Below are 23,180 nucleotides of genomic sequence, written 5' to 3'. Positions count from 1 at the left end.
CAGGGGGTCGGTTTTTCTTCTTTTCCTCTGTTTCGGGTGGTAGATCGGGCGGCGCTGCTAGCTGATGGTGGATCTGTGGCCGAGTGTGGACCGCGCTGATGGTTGGCGGTATGGACGGTGCTGATGGCTCTGTGGGCGTGCTGCTGGATGGTCTTCACCCCTGTCGGTGATAACGGTCTGTGATGGCTGCCGGCGAGAAGGGAGAGCGAAGGGGAATGACTCTGGTTTTTGTCCGGCGTGTGGCTGAGCTGGGGCTATTGAAGTTACAGTAGAAGGCTGGCCGGCGAGAGGAGAGGTTGGCTTTTGTGAAGTGGGGTGCTGGTTTTGAAAAATCAAAACTAGGGGGGGTGTTTGGTTTGTTTTTGGGTGAGGGGCGTCCGACAAGGCTGTGTTGATGAATGGAGAGGAGTTGGCTCTCGGCTAAGGAAGCGCGAAAGAGAGAGAGGATGGCTTGGTTTTGGGCTGTTTGGCAGAGGGTAAGGGAGGAGGAGATGGTGAGGTTGTGAGAGGAGATGGACGACTGTGTGGAGGAAAAATCAAAATCAGTGGGGGGGTTGCCGACTATTTTTTTCTTTTGTGAGGGTTAAGAAAAAGTTATGTTTTTTAGGGTTTTTTGTGGTTTAGGGTTTTTGTGGATTCCCTCTATTTTGTAAAATTGCCCCCCCCCCTTTTTTGTGTGTTGAAGACCAGTATTTATAGGCAAAAATATTTTTAGGTTTCCAAACTTGGTCCCTCAACTTCTTTCTTTTTGTAAATTTTTTTTGTATTTTTTTGAAAACGAGCAATATCAACGTCGACTCAATGAGGAAAATCAATAATTTTAAACATGACGCGTGAAAAGTTGAACGTGTTCGAAAGACCTTTGAAAATTTAAATATGTTTTAGACGACGCTGAAAATGCTAAAGACGATGCAAATATATTAAAAATAACGTATTTTTTGGATTTTGGATTTTTTGCTATTTTTTAAATTTTTCTGAAAATTTACCAAAACATGAGTCAAAAATTAGATAGCAACACCTTTTAAGGAATGAATAAACTGTTTTATCATGAGATCATTATTAGTTCCAACATTATTGCAAGTCTCCATAAAGTGAGTTATATATTACCTAAAATTCTCTTTGCCATCAAATTATTGAAACTTTGGTGGTGGATAACTTAGAGACATTCTTATCTGATCAATTTTTTTGGGTGTAAGGCTTCGTATAAGAATACGGGGGTTGAACTGAGCTTGTTACTTGGTCTGTGATGGCTTTCTTGATAAGTTTTTTTTAGTTGATTCGTGGTGAATATGCTATCAGTAATACCACATATATTCCTTGTAGCTCCAATTATAGAATTCTTAATGATATTTAATTGATCTACTTATAAAGCCTTGGTAGTCGAGGTTTGGCCTCCTTTGTTCATGACTTCGAGTTTGTTCATCAACTTTGTTATCTTATGGTCTTTTTTCTTGAGTGAAGTTGAAAGCCCCTCAATATAATGTTTTTAAGAATAGAAAAAAGACATATATAAACCTATATTTTGTGTTTGGTCTTTGGTAGCTTGACAAATATAATGTTTTTACACAAACTTACTAGTATCATATTTCAAGTAAGGCCAATAATACCTTTTAATGATGACATCACTTATCTTCTTTCACCCCAAGTGACTAACCAAGCATTCTCAGTACAAATCTTGAATCACATTTTCTCATAATAAAAAAACAAGGAAAGTAAAAATAATTAAACTTAATGATCTTTTCCATCAAAGTGATTAGTAAGGCTTCATTTCTACTTAAAACATCAACAACCCTATTCTAGATTCCAGCCCTACACACAATTCTAATTAGGAATTGTTGCAAGTAAGTCATCCATCTAGTTTGAAGAATATTATTTATTCACTTATGTATATGCAAGAATTTTAATCCCTTATTATCAAAATATAATAAAAATCTTTTGCCTATAAGATATTGCTACCACTTTTTTAGAGTTTGAAAAAATAGAATAAAACTCCTTATCATAAATGTAGCACTTTAATATAGAATCATTTAACTTTTCACAATAAATGTCACGAGTCTCTTCTTTTGGGATAATATACCCTTAATTCCTACACTATAAACATCACTCTTGAACTCATACAGTTTGTTGAAATTTGAAAAAGCTAAAACTGAAGCAATGTCTCTTATCCCAAATTAAATTTTTTCTTTATATATTCAATAGTTGGTGCAACTGTATTACTGAATTTTTAAATTGATATTTTTCCCCACCACAACCTTCAATATTAAGTTAGTTAGGAATTGAGCTTCTTGATTGAAGGTGAGTCTAAAATCTCTTTATATGTGAGTTTGGGTGATTAACCCAAGTTTAAGAGATGTGCCGAGTTTGCATTTTTTTTTTAAACTCATGTTTTTGCAGTTTCATCCTTTAGGTTGTATTTAATTAGAGATTGGGTTCTAATTTTTTGTTTTTTCCTTCTATAGGATTTTTAATTAATTTTTGATATGATATGGATTATCTCAAATATTTTTATTTGTTGTTCTTTTTTTAAATATAGTTTTTTTTTTATTTAGTCTATTTTATGAGGCCTATGTGCAAAGTGAGCAAACCATTTTGTTTTAGGTGAGGACTAGAGAGAACGTAAGGTTAAAAAAATACAGGCCTAACGTGAAATAATTTAGAAGCAGACTACTTTAGTGGGAAAATCTAGGAGTGTTAAAAAAGACCAACTCTTCTATCATATTTGTATTATCTTACCCGACCCAACTCGTTAAATTCATTTAATATGAATTTTAAAGATGATAGTTGGTTAAAATAAATAAATACATAGATAGTATAAGTCAAATGTGAGTTGGGGTTTTTAAAAACTTCTCAACTCAACCAAATAAAATGAATGGGTCGAGCACGAGGGCTTCCTACCCAATCCAACACGGTTGGGCTTTTTTTCATAGCCATTTTGTTTTTCTTGCTCATTTTTTTATCTTTAGTTTTTTTATTCAATTCCATCATTTAATGAGTTTCTATTCAATTTTATCATTCATTACTGAGTTAATGGTAAATCAATTGTTATATATATATATATATATATATATATATATATATATATATATTTTATCATGTATTAAGTTTTAAAAAAATAAATAAGACTAGTAGAGTTTATAACTCAGGTTGCGAGTTTGACTAAATATTAATCAAAGAGTCGGGGTTGGATTTTTTACCATTTTTTTTATATCTTTTGGTTTTTTTTTTCAATTCCATCATTTTGTGTGTGATTTTCACTAAATTTTATCCTTTATTATTGAATTAATGGTAAATCAATTTTCCTATTTCTTATCATATAATAAAATAAAAACAAAATTGATTAACTGGAGTCCATAACTCAAATCATGAGTTTGACAGGTTGATTAAATATTAATAAAAGAGTTGGGTCGAGATTTTTTGGCTCTTTTATTTGTATCTTTTGTTTTTTTTTTTTCAATTCCATCATTTAATATGATATTTTTATTGAATTTTATTCTTGAGTGTTAGGATAATAGTAAATTAATTTCTGTATTTGCTATCATCTAATAAAATAAAATAAAATAAATTTGAGTCAGTGAAGTCTGTAACTCGGGTTACCGGTTTAGTAAATTAACTAAATAATAATCAAAGAGTCGAGTTACAGTTTCCAAGTATGAATTGTTATACTAAATATAATAATAATGCCAAAATGTTTTTGACAATATGAGATTTTTTTTTGTTCCAAAATTTTACATCCAATCCGCAATAAAAGCATGAGTGATAAATAAGTTAAAAACTAAAACAAAAGGATAATCTTTCTAGTAAAAACAAAATATGCATGCACATGCAAATATTTAACCTCAATTGCTTTTTTTATATATGTTTTTTTAATTTTATCTTAAAGGTTAATTTTGGTTGTCAAGAACAACCAATGTTTTCTCTTGTAATGTCATTAAACAAATACAATTTATTTATATAAGATAAAAAATAAAAAAAAACCACTATAATTTATTTGAAACATTAAAACAATTAAAAATTTAGTTATTAAAAAATAAACAAAACAAGATAAAAAATATAAAAGACAAGGAATTAATTAAAATTAAAAAAAAGTAAAAAAAAAATAAACAAAGAGAAAGAGAGAGGGGAGCTATTAATTAAAACAAAATAAAAAAAAATCAAAAGTTCAAAAAAGAGAGGCCAAATGCTTTTGGCCTAGTAATCAGACCTGCACCCCAGCCTAGGAATGATAAAGCTCTGGTACGCTTAGGCATAGAAGGTTAGACTTGCTTGCTTGACTGAATTTTTTATTAATAGAACAAACAACGCATCATTTACTCTATTATTAAAAAAAAATAAAAAATATGTTGTTTGTCATAATAAACTACTTAACTATACAATTTTCTATTAATCTTCAATCCCTAGAAAGTTGATGTTTGAGCTTTTGGATCTAACAAATCTATTTTTCAACTTGTTTTTACTTAAAAACATTATGAAAACCTTAATAAACCCATTTTAAATTTCAAACACCTTCTAATTACTTTAAGGACTGAAAAAATCACTCAAAAAGAAAATTTATGGACCTAAATCAATTTTTTTCTAGTATGATTGAATAGAAACACCATATTCATTAAGTGACACGACCAAAAGTTTGATGTCTTCTCCCAAGTGCAGGAGTCTCGAAGTAATAAATAACCTAGCAAGACTAGGGTCGAACTACATAGAGGCTAATTGTATAAATTATAAATAATAATACAACAACAATAACAACAATAATAGTAATAGTAATAGTAATACTCAGTATGTGATGTTATTATACTTGAGAATGATCTAAAAGATCGAGTCACAGGTTTTCAGCCTATATACTGATTTTATAAAAAGATCAAAGAGATATATTATATAATATAAACAGATTTCTGATGCGAATGAACAAGGCAAGACCAACAATGTCAGGATCCTTGATCAAACACAGAGCATACTTAATGTACATAAATATAACAAGAATGTAAATAATAATAATGGTAGTAGTAGTAGTAGTAATAAAAAAAGAGGAAGAAGTTAATGAGAACTTTGAGATGGAAGATTAATGTAAGGATTAAACAATGATAAAAACAAATGTCAAGGTTAGAGGTTAGAGGTTCCACTAATGGTACTTCAAATAAGTATAATATAAACTCTTATTACTCAATTGGAAACCACACACAAAGGAGGTTCCAATCAGATTATAATTGTTAACATGATTACATTAATTATCTTATTCGAGTAAAACCAATACTTGTAAATATTATTAGGTATTCATGGTGATAACTTATGTTAATAACAAATCAAGTTCCTTTCATAGCACAGGTATAGGTTATACCATATGGTTGGGCTATGAAAGTGCCAAGCATTTGTTGTACCAAGGGTTGTTCAACACAAATCTAGATTAACCATTTAACAAGCAAGGTATTAAGAGTGATCAAGATAATAAATATAAAACATGTTAATATCAAGCATTAAAGTTCATGTTGAGCTTATACTATACTTATTCTTACACCATTAGTGTACCCTTTTCACCTTAACATAATAGATTTAGCTAAACATAAAGAAAGAAAGAAATATAAATGAACAAGATAATAACATAATTATACAAATAAAAAAAAAGGAAATGAAGAGCATAAACAAGAGATTAATATAACATCAAATAAAACTTAAACATTACAAAATACAAAGAAAGGGAGCAAGAGCATGATCTTGATCTGAACACCAAGATGCCTAAATCCATGGCAAATGCCTCCTTTTATAGGCCAAAATTTGGAACTATTGATTTGATGAATAATTGTTGAGTGGGTGGCCACATCTTGACTTGGTGAAAATCCTTATCTTCTTGTCTGAATAAAACGTCATTGCTAACATCAGAACTGGAACCATATGAAATCATGAAAGTTTATGAAATTCTCTTAGCTTTCCAGGAAAAAAAAGTTGAGGTCATTTGGACTTCTAGAACTCAAGATATGAGCTAAACACTGAATAGTGTCTGGGCTGCAGGACAGATTCAGACTTCTCCATTGTTGCTATAATTTGGACTTGAAAACAGCCTTGTTAGATCCTGGCCTCCACATCAAAGTTGTAGACCTATGTCTTACCAAATCTGTGTAAAAATTTGAGATCATTTGGACATCTAGAACTCGAGATATGACCCAATTACCGAATAGTGTTCCAGTTTGGACTGCACCAACATCTCTTTTCTAAGCTTCACCCTTCTTTATCTTCAAAATTTCAGTAGTTGAATTCATCAATCAATATTTTGATTTATGTGATAGGCCTACATTTAAGATGAACATTTACCATATATTAAGACATTTTATAGTATCAGACTTATTATTATAACACATGCTTTAGTTAAGGAGTTATTGATACTTCAAGTGCAAAATAATGATATAAAACCTTGATAAACTTGCACTTTTAAGTACTAATCATTAAGCATCCCTCTAGAAGATAAATCATGGACATCAACGGGTCAATATTATTATTTATTAAATATATAAAAAAATATTAAGAGTATATAGAACATTTTTAGCCCCTTAAGTCTCACTGCAATGTCAAACCCAAACGACTTGGGTTTGACGACAATGCAATACCTCATAGCCAATTGGCCCTGGTGGCCATGCCAGACCTAAGAGATATGAGTCTGGGGCCAAGCCAGACTCACACTTGGATCTGACAACCTTGGCAAACGTGCCCCTAGGTCTGGAAAAATTGGCAGACCCACACTTGGTTTTGGCAACCATGCCAGACCTGCACCCGGGTCTAGCACTAAACATGGTTGGTAGACCCAATGCTTTTTGACCTGGCATTGTTGCTAGGCCTAAAGACCTTGGGTTTGACATGATACCCAGACCCAAATAAATTGGGTCTTGTGTTTTTGCCAGAATCAAGGTGCTTAGGTCTGGTAACCCTTACCATACTTAAGCAAACAACAAATAAACAAAGGATAATTGTGCACTTTAATTCTCAAGAGAGAGAAAATAATGGAAAAAAATACAAACAATTGATCACCAGCGACAATCCAACCATTTAGTTTTTTTATAATAATGATTGGAAAAACCTGGATGCTCTTGTAAAAGAAAGCCAAGAAATGTTTATCCACTCACGAAAAGATGAGAAATTGAAAATGAAACTACTATTACAATCCACAGTTAAATGTCTCTTGATTTACAGTGATTTCCAAGTGAAACTACTGTTATAATTCTTTGTAAAATGTTTTATTTTTCCATACCATTTAGCTTTTGTTACAATAGGACTTGAACGTGGCTGAACTTAAAACTTTATCACCATTGCAATAGAGAACTAATTAACTAGAGTTAAACGGAAGCCTAATATTCCAAAGAAATTGAACAAAGAGAGAAGCTTAAAATGGAAACCTTGGATATATATCATCTGAATTTGAATTCCAGGAATAGAAGAAACCACAGGATATATGATGCCTTAAAGCGGTCAAATGAACTTAGCAGGATGATGCACTGTACTAGAATAAACTATTAGAGTGCCCTTGAACTTAACTGGGTTACCTGGATAGTCTTACAGGAATATTTATGAAATGATGGGATATGGTTAAGCACGAGAAGACGCTTGAATTGTGTAGTGTGATCGGCTTGATTAGAAGGCCTCTAATTTCTGAGAAATTCTACAGAAAATTCAGTTTTTTATAACTTGTCGAGGTTTGGAAGACCTATAAATCAAGTCTAGAATATGCTGTTTAGGTTAGTTTTGTTACCTTTTTCTCTTTATTTTCAGATTTAATCCCGGGTTTAGATTGATTTTTAAATTTATTTAATGAGTTGTAAACTTCTTTGAAAGAAACTAGCTGCATTCAGTAATAAAATATAGAATTGTGGTTTTTTTATATGATGAAGAGAGTTCTATGTTACATGTGCTTACTGTTGTTTCTTTGGATAATAGCTGCATTCAGTAATAAAATATAAAATATAGATTTACTCCCGTGTGATGCAATTTCACAAAATTAAAAGGCACTAATTACTTTGTTGCTTTTTCACCGACGCTGTTTATATCACACTTGAGAAGTTCTAAAGATAGATTCCTAGGAAGTTGTCTCCAAAGCAAGGGATAAGTTACTAGCAAAGAAAAGAATAGGACTGATACCTTAAATAAACAGAGCTTCCAGAGCATTTTATCAGAACCATGTTTTTGTAGATGCAAAGTTTCATTTAAAGGTGCATGCCCCTCACCCTGAAGAACTCACTTTTAGAGCATCAAGAACGAATCAAGGCTTTGGCTAATCTAGAAAGGTAATGCTTCACCATTTTTATCTTTGCACAGTTGAATATCATTGTACGTAGACTTTGTAGGAATGCACTCTGAAATGGTTCGGAATTTCAGCAGCAAACTTCGATGATACTTTGTAAAAATTTTCTTGCAAATTGTTGCAGGCAGCAGTCAACAACTCAACATAGGTAATGAAATAAAATCATTGAGGAGTGAGAAGATCTACAGGAAAGTTGCATTCTGTCAGGTATGAGAGAAGCTTAATGCTAATATATGTTCTCCTACAGTACCTTACACCACAGCTCGTTAGCTTCATTGGTCCTTCTGGTTGCTCATTTGGGAAAATTGCTAGGAAAGTACTATTCTTTTCAGAAGGATTGAAAAATCACAAACCTTTCTAAAAGAGATATAGAATTCGTTGAATGGGTTACTTTTCACACTTGGCTTAGAATTCCTTTTCTTTCTCTTCAAGTAGTTTCTATTTTTGTTTTTTGTCCTCGTTATCCTTTTCTTCTTCACATAGAAACGATGGCAAGATCCGAAAGGGATGGTGGTCCAAGGAGTGCTGATATATGCGATCCTTCTCATGGAGTAGATGATGAGGTCACAGTTGATATTGATTCATTGATCTCTTGCGTTGAAAGCATGATGTCCCAGAATTTGATAATGCCTGATAACGTATGCATCTTTAGAGTGCCCCACATTCTCCGAAGGCATAGCGAAAAAGCTTATACCCCCAACGCATTTTCAATTGGCCCCTGGCACCGTCACCATCCACTGATGAAATCTACAGAGAAAGTTAAACTGAAGTATCTCAAAGGCCTTCTCTCCCGAAGATCTGCGAGCATAACACTGAAGGGGTTGATCAAATCCACCAGGGGGATCGAGAAAGAGGCACGTTCGTGTTATGCCGGACCAATTGATGTCGGTGTAGAGGATTTTGTCAGAATGTTGGTAATAGATGGTTGCTTTCTTATTGAGCTATTTAGAAAGGATCAATATAATCATCTTAGAGAAGATGATGATCCTATCTTCAATATGTCTTGTATGTTGCAGTACCTATATCATGACTTGATATTGGTAGAAAACCAAATACCTTGGTTGGTCCTTGAACACTTGTTCAACGTGACCGCGGAACCAGGAAACACGACAACCCTCGCACAACTTGCCCTTCAATTCTTTCAGATCATTTTTTCATCCAATCCACCCCCCATACTTCCCTCTTACCAAGAAAAAAAACATTTGCTTGACCTCTTAAGAAATTGGTTAGTTTTGTCATCTGGAAAAGAGGAAGATGGTGAAATGGGATGGGAACCTATTCCTTCCGTCACAAATCTTGTAGGCGCCGGAATTAAATTGAAGGTGGGTAAGTCAAGAAGCATCTTGGATATAAAATTCAAAAATGGTTTCCTGGAAATCCCTCCATTGCTACTTCAGGAGACAACTGAAGTCATCATTCGAAACCTCATCAGCTACGAGCAGTGTTCTCCTAAATGCACTGACAGAATCACTTCATATGCCGTCCTCCTAGACAACCTCATTAACACTACCAAAGACATGGATACATTCACCAGTAGTGGAATCATTGGTAATTGGTTGAATCCAGATGAGGCAACGCAATTCTTCAACAAGCTTTATCAGGATGCTTACTTGAAAAAATACTATTATCTAAAATTGTGCCAGGAGGTGAACAGGTATTACCGGCGCAGGTTTCCAAGATGGCGTGCTCTGTTGGTGAGCAATTACTTTGGCACCCCATGGGCAATTATTTTTTTATTTGCGGCTGCTACTCTTTTGATTCTCACTATTGTTCAGACAATATTTACTATCGTTAAATAAGTTTTAAATCCTTTGATCTTGTTGAATGTTATGATGAGATGCAAAAGTATACATGGTGGACATGCACGCTAGATAAATTTTGGGGGAGCAGATTGTGAGAGCAGGTTTTCATGTAATCTCCACAGTGTTTTGTAACCCCTTCATGGAATAATAAGATCAGTATATTAAAGACATTATAATTGCTTTCTGATCAAGGAAATGTCCATTTACAGTACTTTTGAGCTGTACATGCAGAGAGAAAACTTCAAATTACATTACATTCGAAGTAAAGGATAAAATCACTTGGAGTTTCTCCCAAAACAAGAGACTTGACTATTCTAATGGAATAATATTTGCCGTTTTGAACAAAGGAAAGACAACTGATAAGCTCCCTTTTAAAGTTCCTGCTTATTTTTCACGGCAGAAGTTTGTACTTTTTTTAATCTTATTGAAGAACATAACAGAATTTAATCACTTGTTATAAATTGACATGGGCTATATACAGAGAACCATGGCAGAACGTTTTGTAGCTTGAAACCATATTTGCTATATACTAAATTAAGTCATATTGCCATTTTTGCTTAGAAGGTAATGCGCTCTCTCTCTATATATATATGAATCAAGATCTCTTTTGGTTTGAGATTTTAGTCGAACTTGTTCCATATAAGATTTAAGTTAGCTTGCATGATGGGAACCACCGGAATCAAATCATAGAAGAGTGACAAAAAGGTTCTCCGTAAAGTTCCAATTTAAGATAGAGACCCTGCAAAGAAAAGAAAAAAAACACAGTAATATAAATGAACAATATGCAAAGAGAAATGGGCTACTTAAGATTGTAGTAGCGTTGATGATCTAAAATGTTTTTCGTTTAGAAATATATTAAAATATAATTTTTAATTAAAAAAAAAATCATAATTGAAATCAGCACATCAAAACGATTTAAAAACATAAATATTTTTCATTTTAAACAAAAAAAAAATCAAAATTTTTAGAAACACGGTGCAACCGCGTTCCTAAACACACCCGTGATCTTAAAGGAACTAGGCTTGTAGAAGCTCCTTGTAAAATTTAAATTTGACAAGGTACAATTATTAGAAAAAAAAAGTTATGATTGTTTTTGTTAGAATAATCATTTGGCTTTTTTTCAAACTTCTTCTTAAGTTTTAGTATGTCTATTTGGTCTGTAAACACATTCACAAAATGTTCCACATTGATACCTTCTACTTGGGAAAGGCTCGACCTCGAGTCAATAACTAAATCTAGATATAATAATTATAGATATAATTTTGATTATCTGAAATTAAACAAGTATATATGTATAAGTATATAGGGGCAGTTGAAATGGCTTTGCTTCTATAGCTAGTTGTTACTAGTAAGAATTGAGTTGCTTTTTTATTTTCCTTGAATGAGTTTTCTATAACTTGTGATGTTATCTTGTTTTTTTGGCGCTAACATGTGCCAGTAACGATATTAATTAGTCCGATTGGGTAAAGGTAAAAAAAAAAAAATTCTGTCGCACGTGACTCGCGCAACATCGACTGGCGATTTTTTTGTTATGTTGATTGCTTGAATTGATTAGTTGGGAGTCGCCACCTAGTAATTTATTGAAGGCTACTAGGAAACCGAGTATATTGGTCTTGTCAGAGATTCATAGGTAAGGGACTGGTTGTGGTTAGAAAATGTATTAGCACCTTTAACGTACCCTACCTGAGGTAAGCTGCTTCGTGGCTTTGATGTGTTAAAGAAGTTTTAATAATTGCCTTTTCATCGGATATCTGAAATACAACTTATGTATAAGTTAATAATTCTTGACTGTGATCCAATCAAAATATTAAATTCTTTTTAATCTTTGCAATTTTATCATAATAATAAAAACATCCATAAAAAGCACACAAACACACTCATACACTTTTACTATATTTTTCTTTTAATTTTCTTTTTACATCTACAACTCAAAATACAAACTCAAAACAACTAAGCAAAAATTACATTACACAATTTCAAATTTACAAAATAACCCCTAAAAATTTTAGAAATTGCAGGGAAGACCTTCTGGACCCGTATGAACAGTGCTGGAATAGTGGCGGCACGTTGCTTCACGCGCCGTCACCGATGAAGGCAACAAAATAGTGGATCGGAAATGTCTTATTCTTATTTGTCTTTCGACGCCGGCGGTGACCTGAAAAAACAACCAAAACCGTAACAACCAGTTGATTTTAGTTTTTTATTTCATTTGTCTTTGAAATCTGCTTTGGCTTTTTCATTTTTTTTCTTTTTTTTTTTTATCTGTTCTCTGCCTCCTCCTTTTCTCTATTTCAGGGGGTCGGTTTTTCTTCTTTTCCTCTGTTTCGGGTGGTAGATCGGGCGGCGCTGCTAGCTGATGGTGGATCTGTGGCCGAGTGTGGACCGCGCTGATGGTTGGCGGTATGGACGGTGCTGATGGCTCTGTGGGCGTGCTGCTGGATGGTCTTCACCCCTGTCGGTGATAACGGTCTGTGATGGCTGCCAGCGAGAAGGGAGAGCGAAGGGGAATGACTCTGGTTTTTGTCCGGCGTGTGGCTGAGCTGGGGCTATTGAAGTTACAGTAGAAGGCTGGCCGGCGAGAGGAGAGGTTGGCTTTTGTGAAGTGGGGTGCTGGTTTTGAAAAATCAAAACTAGGGGGGGTGTTTGGTTTGTTTTTGGGTGAGGGGCGTCCGACAAGGCTGTGTTGATGAATGGAGAGGAGTTGGCTCTCGGCTAAGGAAGCGCGAAAGAGAGAGAGGATGGCTTGGTTTTGGGCTGTTTGGCAGAGGGTAAGGGAGGAGGAGATGGTGAGGTTGTGAGAGGAGATGGACGACTGTGTGGAGGAAAAATCAAAATCAGTGGGGGGGTTGCCGACTATTTTTTTCTTTTGTGAGGGTTAAGAAAAAGTTATGTTTTTTAGGGTTTTTTGTGGTTTAGGGTTTTTGTGGATTCCCTCTATTTTGTAAAATTGCCCCCCCCCTTTTTTGTGTGTTGAAGACCAGTATTTATAGGCAAAAATATTTTTAGGTTTCCAAACTTGGTCCCTCAACTTCTTTCTTTTTGTAAATTTTTTTTGTATTTTTTTGAAAACGAGCAATATCAACGTCGACTCAATGAGGAAAATCAATAATTTTAAACATGACGCGTGAAAAGTTGAACGTGTTCGAAAGACCTTTGAAAATTTAAATATGTTTTAGACGACGTTGAAAATGCTAAAGACGATGCAAATATATTAAAAATAACGTATTTTTTGGATTTTGGATTTTTTGCTATTTTTTAAATTTTTCTGAAAATTTACCAAAACATGAGTCAAAAATTAGATAGCAACACCTTTTAAGGAATGAATAAACTGTTTTATCATGAGATCATTATTAGTTCCAACATTATTGCAAGTCTCCATAAAGTGAGTTATATATTACCTAAAATTCTCTTTGCCATCAAATTATTGAAACTTTGGTGGTGGATAACTTAGAGACATTCTTATCTGATCAATTTTTTGGGTGTAAGGCTTCGTATAAGAATACGGGGGTTGAACTGAGCTTGTTACTTGGTCTGTGATGGCTTTCTTGATAAGTTTTTTTAGTTGATTCGTGGTGAATATGCTATCAGTAATACCACATATATTCCTTGTAGCTCCAATTATAGAATTCTTAATGATATTTAATTGATCTACTTATAAAGCCTTGGTAGTCGAGGTTTGGCCTCCTTTGTTCATGACTTCGAGTTTGTTCATCAACTTTGTTATCTTATGGTCTTTTTTCTTGAGTGAAGTTGAAAGCCCCTCAATATAATGTTTTTAAGAATAGAAAAAGACATATATAAACCTATATTTTGTGTTTGGTCTTTGGTAGCTTGACAAATATAATGTTTTTACACAAACTTACTAGTATCATATTTCAAGTAAGGCCAATAATACCTTTTAATGATGACATCACTTATCTTCTTTCACCCCAAGTGACTAACCAAGCATTCTCAGTACAAATCTTGAATCACATTTTCTCATAATAAAAAACAAGGAAAGTAAAAATAATTAAACTTAATGATCTTTTCCATCAAAGTGATTAGTAAGGCTTCATTTCTACTTAAAACATCAACAACCCTATTCTAGATTCCAGCCCTACACACAATTCTAATTAGGAATTGTTGCAAGTAAGTCATCCATCTAGTTTGAAGAATATTATTTATTCACTTATGTATATGCAAGAATTTTAATCCCTTATTATCAAAATATAATAAAAATCTTTTGCCTATAAGATATTGCTACCACTTTTTTAGAGTTTGAAAAATAGAATAAAACTCCTTATCATAAATGTAGCACTTTAATATAGAATCATTTAACTTTTCACAATAAATGTCACGAGTCTCTTCTTTTGGGATAATATACCCTTAATTCCTACACTATAAACATCACTCTTGAACTCATACAGTTTGTTGAAATTTGAAAAAGCTAAAACTGAAGCAATGTCTCTTATCCCAAATTAAATTTTTTCTTTATATATTCAATAGTTGGTGCAACTGTATTACTGAATTTTTAAATTGATATTTTTCCCCACCACAACCTTCAATATTAAGTTAGTTAGGAATTGAGCTTCTTGATTGAAGGTGAGTCTAAAATCTCTTTATATGTGAGTTTGGGTGATTAACCCAAGTTTAAGAGATGTGCCGAGTTTGCATTTTTTTTTAAACTCATGTTTTTGCAGTTTCATCCTTTAGGTTGTATTTAATTAGAGATTGGGTTCTAATTTTTTGTTTTTTCCTTCTATAGGATTTTTAATTAATTTTTGATATGATATGGATTATCTCAAATATTTTTATTTGTTGTTCTTTTTTAAATATAGTTTTTTTTTTTATTTAGTCTATTTTATGAGGCCTATGTGCAAAGTGAGCAAACCATTTTGTTTTAGGTGAGGACTAGAGAGAACGTAAGGTTAAAAAAATACAGGCCTAACGTGAAATAATTTAGAAGCAGACTACTTTAGTGGGAAAATCTAGGAGTGTTAAAAAAGACCAACTCTTCTATCATATTTGTATTATCTTACCCGACCCAACTCGTTAAATTCATTTAATATGAATTTTAAAGATGATAGTTGGTTAAAATAAATAAATACATAGATAGTATAAGTCAAATGTGAGTTGGGGTTTTTAAAAACTTCTCAACTCAACCAAATAAAATGAATGGGTCGAGCACGAGGGCTTCCTACCCAATCCAACACGGTTGGGCTTTTTTTTCATAGCCATTTTGTTTTTCTTGCTCATTTTTTTATCTTTAGTTTTTTTATTCAATTCCATCATTTAATGAGTTTCTATTCAATTTTATCATTCATTACTGAGTTAATGGTAAATCAATTGTTATATATATATATATATATATATATATATATATATATATATATTTTTATCATGTATTAAGTTTTAAAAAAATAAATAAGACTAGTAGAGTTTATAACTCAGGTTGCGAGTTTGACTAAATATTAATCAAAGAGTCGGGGTTGGATTTTTTACCATTTTTTTTATATCTTTTGGTTTTTTTTTTTCAATTCCATCATTTTGTGTGTGATTTTCACTAAATTTTATCCTTTATTATTGAATTAATGGTAAATCAATTTTCCTATTTCTTATCATATAATAAAATAAAAACAAAATTGATTAACTAGAGTCCATAACTCAAATCATGAGTTTGACAGGTTGATTAAATATTAATAAAAGAGTTGGGTCGAGATTTTTTGGCTCTTTTATTTGTATCTTTTGTTTTTTTTTTTTTCAATTCCATCATTTAATATGATATTTTTTATTGAATTTTATTCTTGAGTGTTAGGATAATAGTAAATTAATTTCTGTATTTGCTATCATCTAATAAAATAAAATAAAATAAATTTGAGTCAGTAAAGTCTGTAACTCGGGTTACCGGTTTAGTAAATTAACTAAATAATAATCAAAGAGTCGAGTTACAGTTTCCAAGTATGAATTGTTATACTAAATATAATAATAATACCAAAATGTTTTTGACAATATGAGATTTTTTTTTGTTCCAAAATTTTACATCCAATCCGCAATAAAAGCATGAGTGATAAATAAGTTAAAAACTAAAACAAAAGGATAATCTTTCTAGTAAAAACAAAATATGCATGCACATGCAAATATTTAACCTCAATTGCTTTTTTTATATATGTTTTTTTAATTTTATCTTAAAGGTTAATTTTGGTTGTCAAGAACAACCAATGTTTTCTCTTGTAATGTCATTAAACAAATACAATTTATTTATATAAGATAAAAAATAAAAAAAACCACTATAATTTATTTGAAACATTAAAACAATTAAAAATTTAGTTATTAAAAAATAAACAAAACAAGATAAAAAATATAAAAGACAAGGAATTAATTAAAATTAAAAAAAAGTAAAAAAAAATAAACAGAGAGAAAGAGAGAGGGGAGCTATTAATTAAAACAAAATAAAAAAAATCAAAAGTTCAAAAAAGAGAGGCCAAATGCTTTTGGCCTAGTAATCAGACCTGCACCCCAGCCTAGGAATGATAAAGCTCTGGTACGCTTAGGCATAGAAGGTTAGACTTGCTTGCTTGACTGAATTTTTTATTAATAGAACAAACAACGCATCATTTACTCTATTATTAAAAAAAATAAAAAATATGTTGTTTGTCATAATAAACTACTTAACTATACAATTTTCTATTAATCTTCAATCCCTAGAAAGTTGATGTTTGAGCTTTTGGATCTAACAAATCTATTTTTCAACTTGTTTTTACTTAAAAACATTATGAAAACCTTAATAAACCCATTTTAAATTTCAAACACCTTCTAATTACTTTAAGGACTGAAAAATCACTCAAAAAGAAAATTTATGGACCTAAATCAATTTTTTCTAGTATGATTGAATAGAAACACCATATTCATTAAGTGACACGACCAAAAGTTTGATGTCTTCTCCCAAGTGCAGGAGTCTCGAAGTAATAAATAACCTAGCAAGACTAGGGTCGAACTACATAGAGGCTAATTGTATAAATTATAAATAATAATACAACAACAATAACAACAATAATAGTAATAGTAATAGTAATACTCAGTATGTGATGTTATTATACTTGAGAATGATCTAAAAGATCGAGTCACAGGTTTTCAGCCTATATACTGATTTTATAAAAAGATCAAAGAGATATATTATATAATATAAACAGATTTCTGATGCGAATGAACAAGGCAAGACCAACAATGTCAGGATCCTTGATCAAACACAGAGCATACTTAATGTACATAAATATAACAAGAATGTAAATAATAATAATGGTAGTAGTAGTAGTAGTAATAAAAAAAGAGGAAGAAGTTAATGAGAACTTTGAGATGGAAGATTAATGTAAGGATTAAACAATGATAAAAACAAATGTCAAGGTTAGAGGTTAGAGGTTCCACTAATGGTACTTCAAATAAGTATAATATAAACTCTTATTACTCAATTGGAAACCACACACAAAGGAGGTTCCAATCAGATTATAATTGTTAACATGATTACATTAATTATCTTATTCGAGTAAAACCAATACTTGTAAATATTATTAGGTATTCATGGTGATAACTTATGTTAATAACAAATCAAGTTCCTTTCATAGCACAGGTATAGGTTATACCATATGGTTGGGCTATGAAAGTGCCAAGCATTTGTTGTACCAAGGGTTGTTCAACACAAATCTAGATTAACCATTTAACAAGCAAGGTATTAAGAGTGATCAAGATAATAAATATAAAACATGTTAATATCAAGCATTAAAGTTCATGTTGAGCTTATACTATACTTATTCTTACACCATTAGTGTACCCTTTTCACCTTAACATAATAGATTTAGCTAAACATAAAGAAAGAAAGAAATATAAATGAACAAGATAATAACATAATTATACAAATAAAAAAAAAGGAAATGAAGAGCATAAACAAGAGATTAATATAACATCAAATAAAACTTAAACATTACAAAATACAAAGAAAGGGAGCAAGAGCATGATCTTGATCTGAACACCAAGATGCCTAAATCCATGGCAAATGCCTCCTTTTATAGGCCAAAATTTGGAACTATTGATTTGATGAATAATTGTTGAGTGGGTGGCCACATCTTGACTTGGTGAAAATCCTTATCTTCTTGTCTGAATAAAACGTCATTGCTAACATCAGAACTGGAACCATATGAAATCATGAAAGTTTTATGAAATTCTCTTAGCTTTCCAGGAAAAAAAAGTTGAGGTCATTTGGACTTCTAGAACTCAAGATATGAGCTAAACACTGAATAGTGTCTGGGCTGCAGGACAGATTCAGACTTCTCCGTTGTTGCTATAATTTGGACTTGAAAACGGCCTTGTTAGATCCTGGCCTCCACATCAAAGTTGTAGACCTATGTCTTACCAAATCTGTGTAAAAATTTGAGATCATTTGGATATCTAGAACTCGAGATATGACCCAATTACCGAATAGTGTTCCAGTTTGGACTGCACCAACATCTCTTTTCTAAGCTTCACCCTTCTTTATCTTCAAAATTTCAGTAGTTGAATTCATCAATCAATATTTTGATTTATGTGATAGGCCTACATTTAAGATGAACATTTACCATATATTAAGACATTTTATAGTATCAGACTTATTATTATAACACATGCTTTAGTTAAGGAGTTATTGATACTTCAAGTGCAAAATAATGATATAAAACCTTGATAAACTTGCACTTTTAAGTACTAATCATTAAGCATCCCTCTAGAATATAAATCATGGACATCAACGGGTCAATATTATTATTTATTAAATATATAAAAAAATATTAAGAGTATATAGAACATTTTTAGCCCCTTAAGTCTCACTGCAATGTCAAACCCAAACGACTTGGGTTTGACGACAATGCAATACCTCATAGCCAATTGGCCCTGGTGGCCATGCCAGACCTAAGAGATATGAGTCTGGGGCCAAGCCAGACTCACACTTGGATCTGACAACCTTGGCAGACGTGCCCCTAGGTCTGGAAAAATTGGCAGACCCACACTTGGTTTTGGCAACCATGCCAGACCTGCACCCGGGTCTAGCACTAAACATGGTTGGTAGACCCAATGCTTTTTGACCTGGCATTGTTGCTAGGCCTAAAGACCTTGGGTTTGACATGATACCCAGACCCAAATAAATTGGGTCTTGTGTTTTTGCCAGAATCAAGGTGCTTAGGTCTGGTAACCCTTACCATACTTAAGCAAACAACAAATAAACAAAGGATAATTGTGCACTTTAATTCTCAAGAGAGAGAAAATAATGGAAAAAAATACAAACAATTGATCACCAGCGACAATCCAACCATTTAGTTTTTTTATAATAATGATTGGAAAAACCTGGATGCTCTTGTAAAAGAAAGCCAAGAAATGTTTATCCACTCACGAAAAGATGAGAAATTGAAAATGAAACTACTATTACAATCCACAGTTAAATGTCTCTTGATTTACAGTGATTTCCAAGTGAAACTACTGTTATAATTCTTTGTAAAATGTTTTATTTTTCCATACCATTTAGCTTTTGTTACAATAGGACTTGAACGTGGCTGAACTTAAAACTTTATCACCATTGCAAAAGAGAACTAATTAACTAGAGTTAAACGGAAGCCTAATATTCCAAAGAAATTGAACAAAGAGAGAAGCTTAAAATGGAAACCTTGGATATATATCATCTGAATTTGAATTCCAGGAATAGAAGAAACCACAGGATATATGATGCCTTAAAGCGGTCAAATGAACTTAGCAGGATGATGCACTGTACTAGAATAAACTATTAGAGTGCCCTTGAACTTAACTGGGTTACCTGGATAGTCTTACAGGAATATTTATGAAATGATGGGATATGGTTAAGCACGAGAAGACGCTTGAATTGTGTAGTGTGATCGGCTTGATTAGAAGGCCTCTAATTTCTGAGAAATTCTACAGAAAATTCAGTTTTTTATAACTTGTCGAGGTTTGGAAGACCTATAAATCAAGTCTAGAATATGCTGTTTAGGTTAGTTTTGTTACCTTTTTTCTCTTTATTTTCAGATTTAATCCCGGGTTTAGATTGATTTTTAAATTTATTTAATGAGTTGTAAACTTCTTTGAAAGAAACTAGCTGCATTCAGTAATAAAATATAGAATTGTGGTTTTTTTATATGATGAAGAGAGTTCTATGTTACATGTGCTTACTGTTGTTTCTTTGGATAATAGCTGCATTCAGTAATAAAATATAAAATATAGATTTACTCCCGTGTGATGCAATTTCACAAAATTAAAAGGCACTAATTACTTTGTTGCTTTTTTCACCGACGCTGTTTATATCACACTTGAGAAGTTCTAAAGATAGATTCCTAGGAAGTTGTCTCCAAAGCAAGGGATAAGTTACTAGCAAAGAAAAGAATAGGACTGATACCTTAAATAAACAGAGCTTCCAGAGCATTTTATCAGAACCATGTTTTTGTAGATGCAAAGTTTCATTTAAAGGTGCATGCCCCTCACCCTGAAGAACTCACTTTTAGAGCATCAAGAACGAATCAAGGCTTTGGCTAATCTAGAAAGGTAATGCTTCACCATTTTTATCTTTGCACAGTTGAATATCATTGTACGTAGACTTTGTAGGAATGCACTCTGAAATGGTTCGGAATTTCAGCAGCAAACTTCGATGATACTTTGTAAAAATTTTCTTGCAAATTGTTGCAGGCAGCAGTCAACAACTCAACATAGGTAATGAAATAAAATCATTGAGGAGTGAGAAGATCTACAGGAAAGTTGCATTCTGTCAGGTATGAGAGAAGCTTAATGCTAATATATATGTTCTCCTACAGTACCTTACACCACAGCTCGTTAGCTTCATTGGTCCTTCTGGTTGCTCATTTGGGAAAATTGCTAGGAAAGTACTATTCTTTTCAGAAGGATTGAAAAATCACAAACCTTTCTAAAAGAGATATAGAATTCGTTGAATGGGTTTACTTTTCACACTTGGCTTAGAATTCCTTTTCTTTCTCTTCAAGTAGTTTCTATTTTTGTTTTTTTGTCCTCGTTATCCTTTTCTTCTTCACATAGAAACGATGGCAAGATCCGAAAGGGATGGTGGTCCAAGGAGTGCTGATATATGCGATCCTTCTCATGGAGTAGATGATGAGGTCACAGTTGATATTGATTCATTGATCTCTTGCGTTGAAAGCATGATGTCCCAGAATTTGATAATGCCTGATAACGTATGCATCTTTAGAGTGCCCCACATTCTCCGAAGGCATAGCGAAAAAGCTTATACCCCCAACGCATTTTCAATTGGCCCCTGGCACCGTCACCATCCACTGATGAAATCTACAGAGAAAGTTAAACTGAAGTATCTCAAAGGCCTTCTCTCCCGAAGATCTGCGAGCATAACACTGAAGGGGTTGATCAAATCCACCAGGGGGATCGAGAAAGAGGCACGTTCGTGTTATGCCGGACCAATTGATGTCGGTGTAGAGGATTTTGTCAGAATGTTGGTAATAGATGGTTGCTTTCTTATTGAGCTATTTAGAAAGGATCAATATAATCATCTTAGAGAAGATGATGATCCTATCTTCAATATGTCTTGTATGTTGCAGTACCTATATCATGACTTGATATTGGTAGAAAACCAAATACCTTGGTTGGTCCTTGAACACTTGTTCAACGTGACCGCGGAACCAGGAAACACGACAACCCTCGCACAACTTGCCCTTCAATTCTTTCAGATCATTTTTTCATCCAATCCACCCCCCATACTTCCCTCTTACCAAGAAAAAAAACATTTGCTTGACCTCTTAAGAAATTGGTTAGTTTTGTCATCTGGAAAAGAGGAAGATGGTGAAATGGGATGGGAACCTATTCCTTCCGTCACAAATCTTGTAGGCGCCGGAATTAAATTGAAGGTGGGTAAGTCAAGAAGCATCTTGGATATAAAATTCAAAAATGGTTTCCTGGAAATCCCTCCATTGCTACTTCAGGAGACAACTGAAGTCATCATTCGAAACCTCATCAGCTACGAGCAGTGTTCTCCTAAATGCACTGACAGAATCACTTCATATGCCGTCCTCCTAGACAACCTCATTAACACTACCAAAGACATGGATACATTCACCAGTAGTGGAATCATTGGTAATTGGTTGAATCCAGATGAGGCAACGCAATTCTTCAACAAGCTTTATCAGGATGCTTACTTGAAAAAATACTATTATCTAAAATTGTGCCAGGAGGTGAACAGGTATTACCGGCGCAGGTTTCCAAGATGGCGTGCTCTGTGGTGAGCAATTACTTTGGCACCCCATGGGCAATTATTTTTTTATTTGCGGCTGCTACTCTTTTGATTCTCACTATTGTTCAGACAATATTTACTATCGTTAAATAAGTTTTAAATCCTTTGATCTTGTTGAATGTTATGATGAGATGCAAAAGTATACATGGTGGACATGCACGCTAGATAAATTTTGGGGGAGCAGATTGTGAGAGCAGGTTTTCATGTAATCTCCACAGTGTTTTGTAACCCCTTCATGGAATAATAAGATCAGTATATTAAAGACATTATAATTGCTTTCTGATCAAGGAAATGTCCATTTACAGTACTTTTGAGCTGTACATGCAGAGAGAGAAAACTTCAAATACATTACATTCGAAGTAAAGGATAAAATCACTTGGAGTTTTCTCCCAAAACAAGAGACTTGACTATTCTAATGGAATAATATTTGCCGTTTTGAACAAAGGAAAGACAACTGATAAGCTCCCTTTTAAAGTTCCTGCTTATTTTTCACGGAAGAAGTTTGTACTTTTTTTAATCTTATTGAAGAACATAACAGAATTTAATCACTTGTTATAAATTGACATGGGCTATATACAGAGAACCATGGCAGAACGTTTTGTAGCTTGAACCATATTTGCTATATACTAAATTAAGTCATATTGCCATTTTGCTTAGAAGGTAATGCGCTCTCTCTATATATATATATGAATCAAGATCTCTTTTGGTTTGAGATTTTAGTCGAACTTGTTCCATTATAAGATTTAAGTTAGCTTGCATGATGGGAACCACCGGAATCAAATCATAGAAGAGTGACAAAAAGGTTCTCCGTAAAGTTCCAATTTAA

At 33.0% G+C, this 23,180-nt stretch overlaps 2 protein-coding genes across 2 annotated transcripts; both read left to right on the top strand.

The window, feature by feature from the left end:
- The first annotated feature begins 8,164 nt into the window (after positions 1-8,164).
- Positions 8,165-10,250, top strand: LOC118042869 (UPF0481 protein At3g47200-like). Its single transcript, XM_035050604.2, has 3 exons — positions 8,165-8,261; positions 8,403-8,485; positions 8,762-10,250. The coding sequence occupies exon 3, from the start codon at positions 8,767-8,769 to the stop codon at positions 10,075-10,077; it is 1,311 nt and encodes a 436-aa protein (XP_034906495.1). The 5' UTR covers positions 8,165-8,261; positions 8,403-8,485; positions 8,762-8,766; the 3' UTR covers positions 10,078-10,250.
- A 10,285-nt stretch (positions 10,251-20,535) lies between these two features.
- Positions 20,536-22,611, top strand: LOC118042840 (UPF0481 protein At3g47200-like). Its single transcript, XM_035050559.2, has 3 exons — positions 20,536-20,628; positions 20,770-20,852; positions 21,133-22,611. The coding sequence occupies exon 3, from the start codon at positions 21,138-21,140 to the stop codon at positions 22,344-22,346; it is 1,209 nt and encodes a 402-aa protein (XP_034906450.2). The 5' UTR covers positions 20,536-20,628; positions 20,770-20,852; positions 21,133-21,137; the 3' UTR covers positions 22,347-22,611.
- The last annotated feature ends 569 nt before the right edge of the window (positions 22,612-23,180 follow it).

Source organism: Populus alba, chromosome 1 (genome assembly GCF_005239225.2).
Source record: "Populus alba chromosome 1, ASM523922v2, whole genome shotgun sequence".
Taxonomy (NCBI): Eukaryota; Viridiplantae; Streptophyta; class Magnoliopsida; order Malpighiales; family Salicaceae; genus Populus; species Populus alba.
Note: the sequence above shows the minus strand (reverse complement) of the source record. Positions and strands in the feature narration are given on the sequence as shown.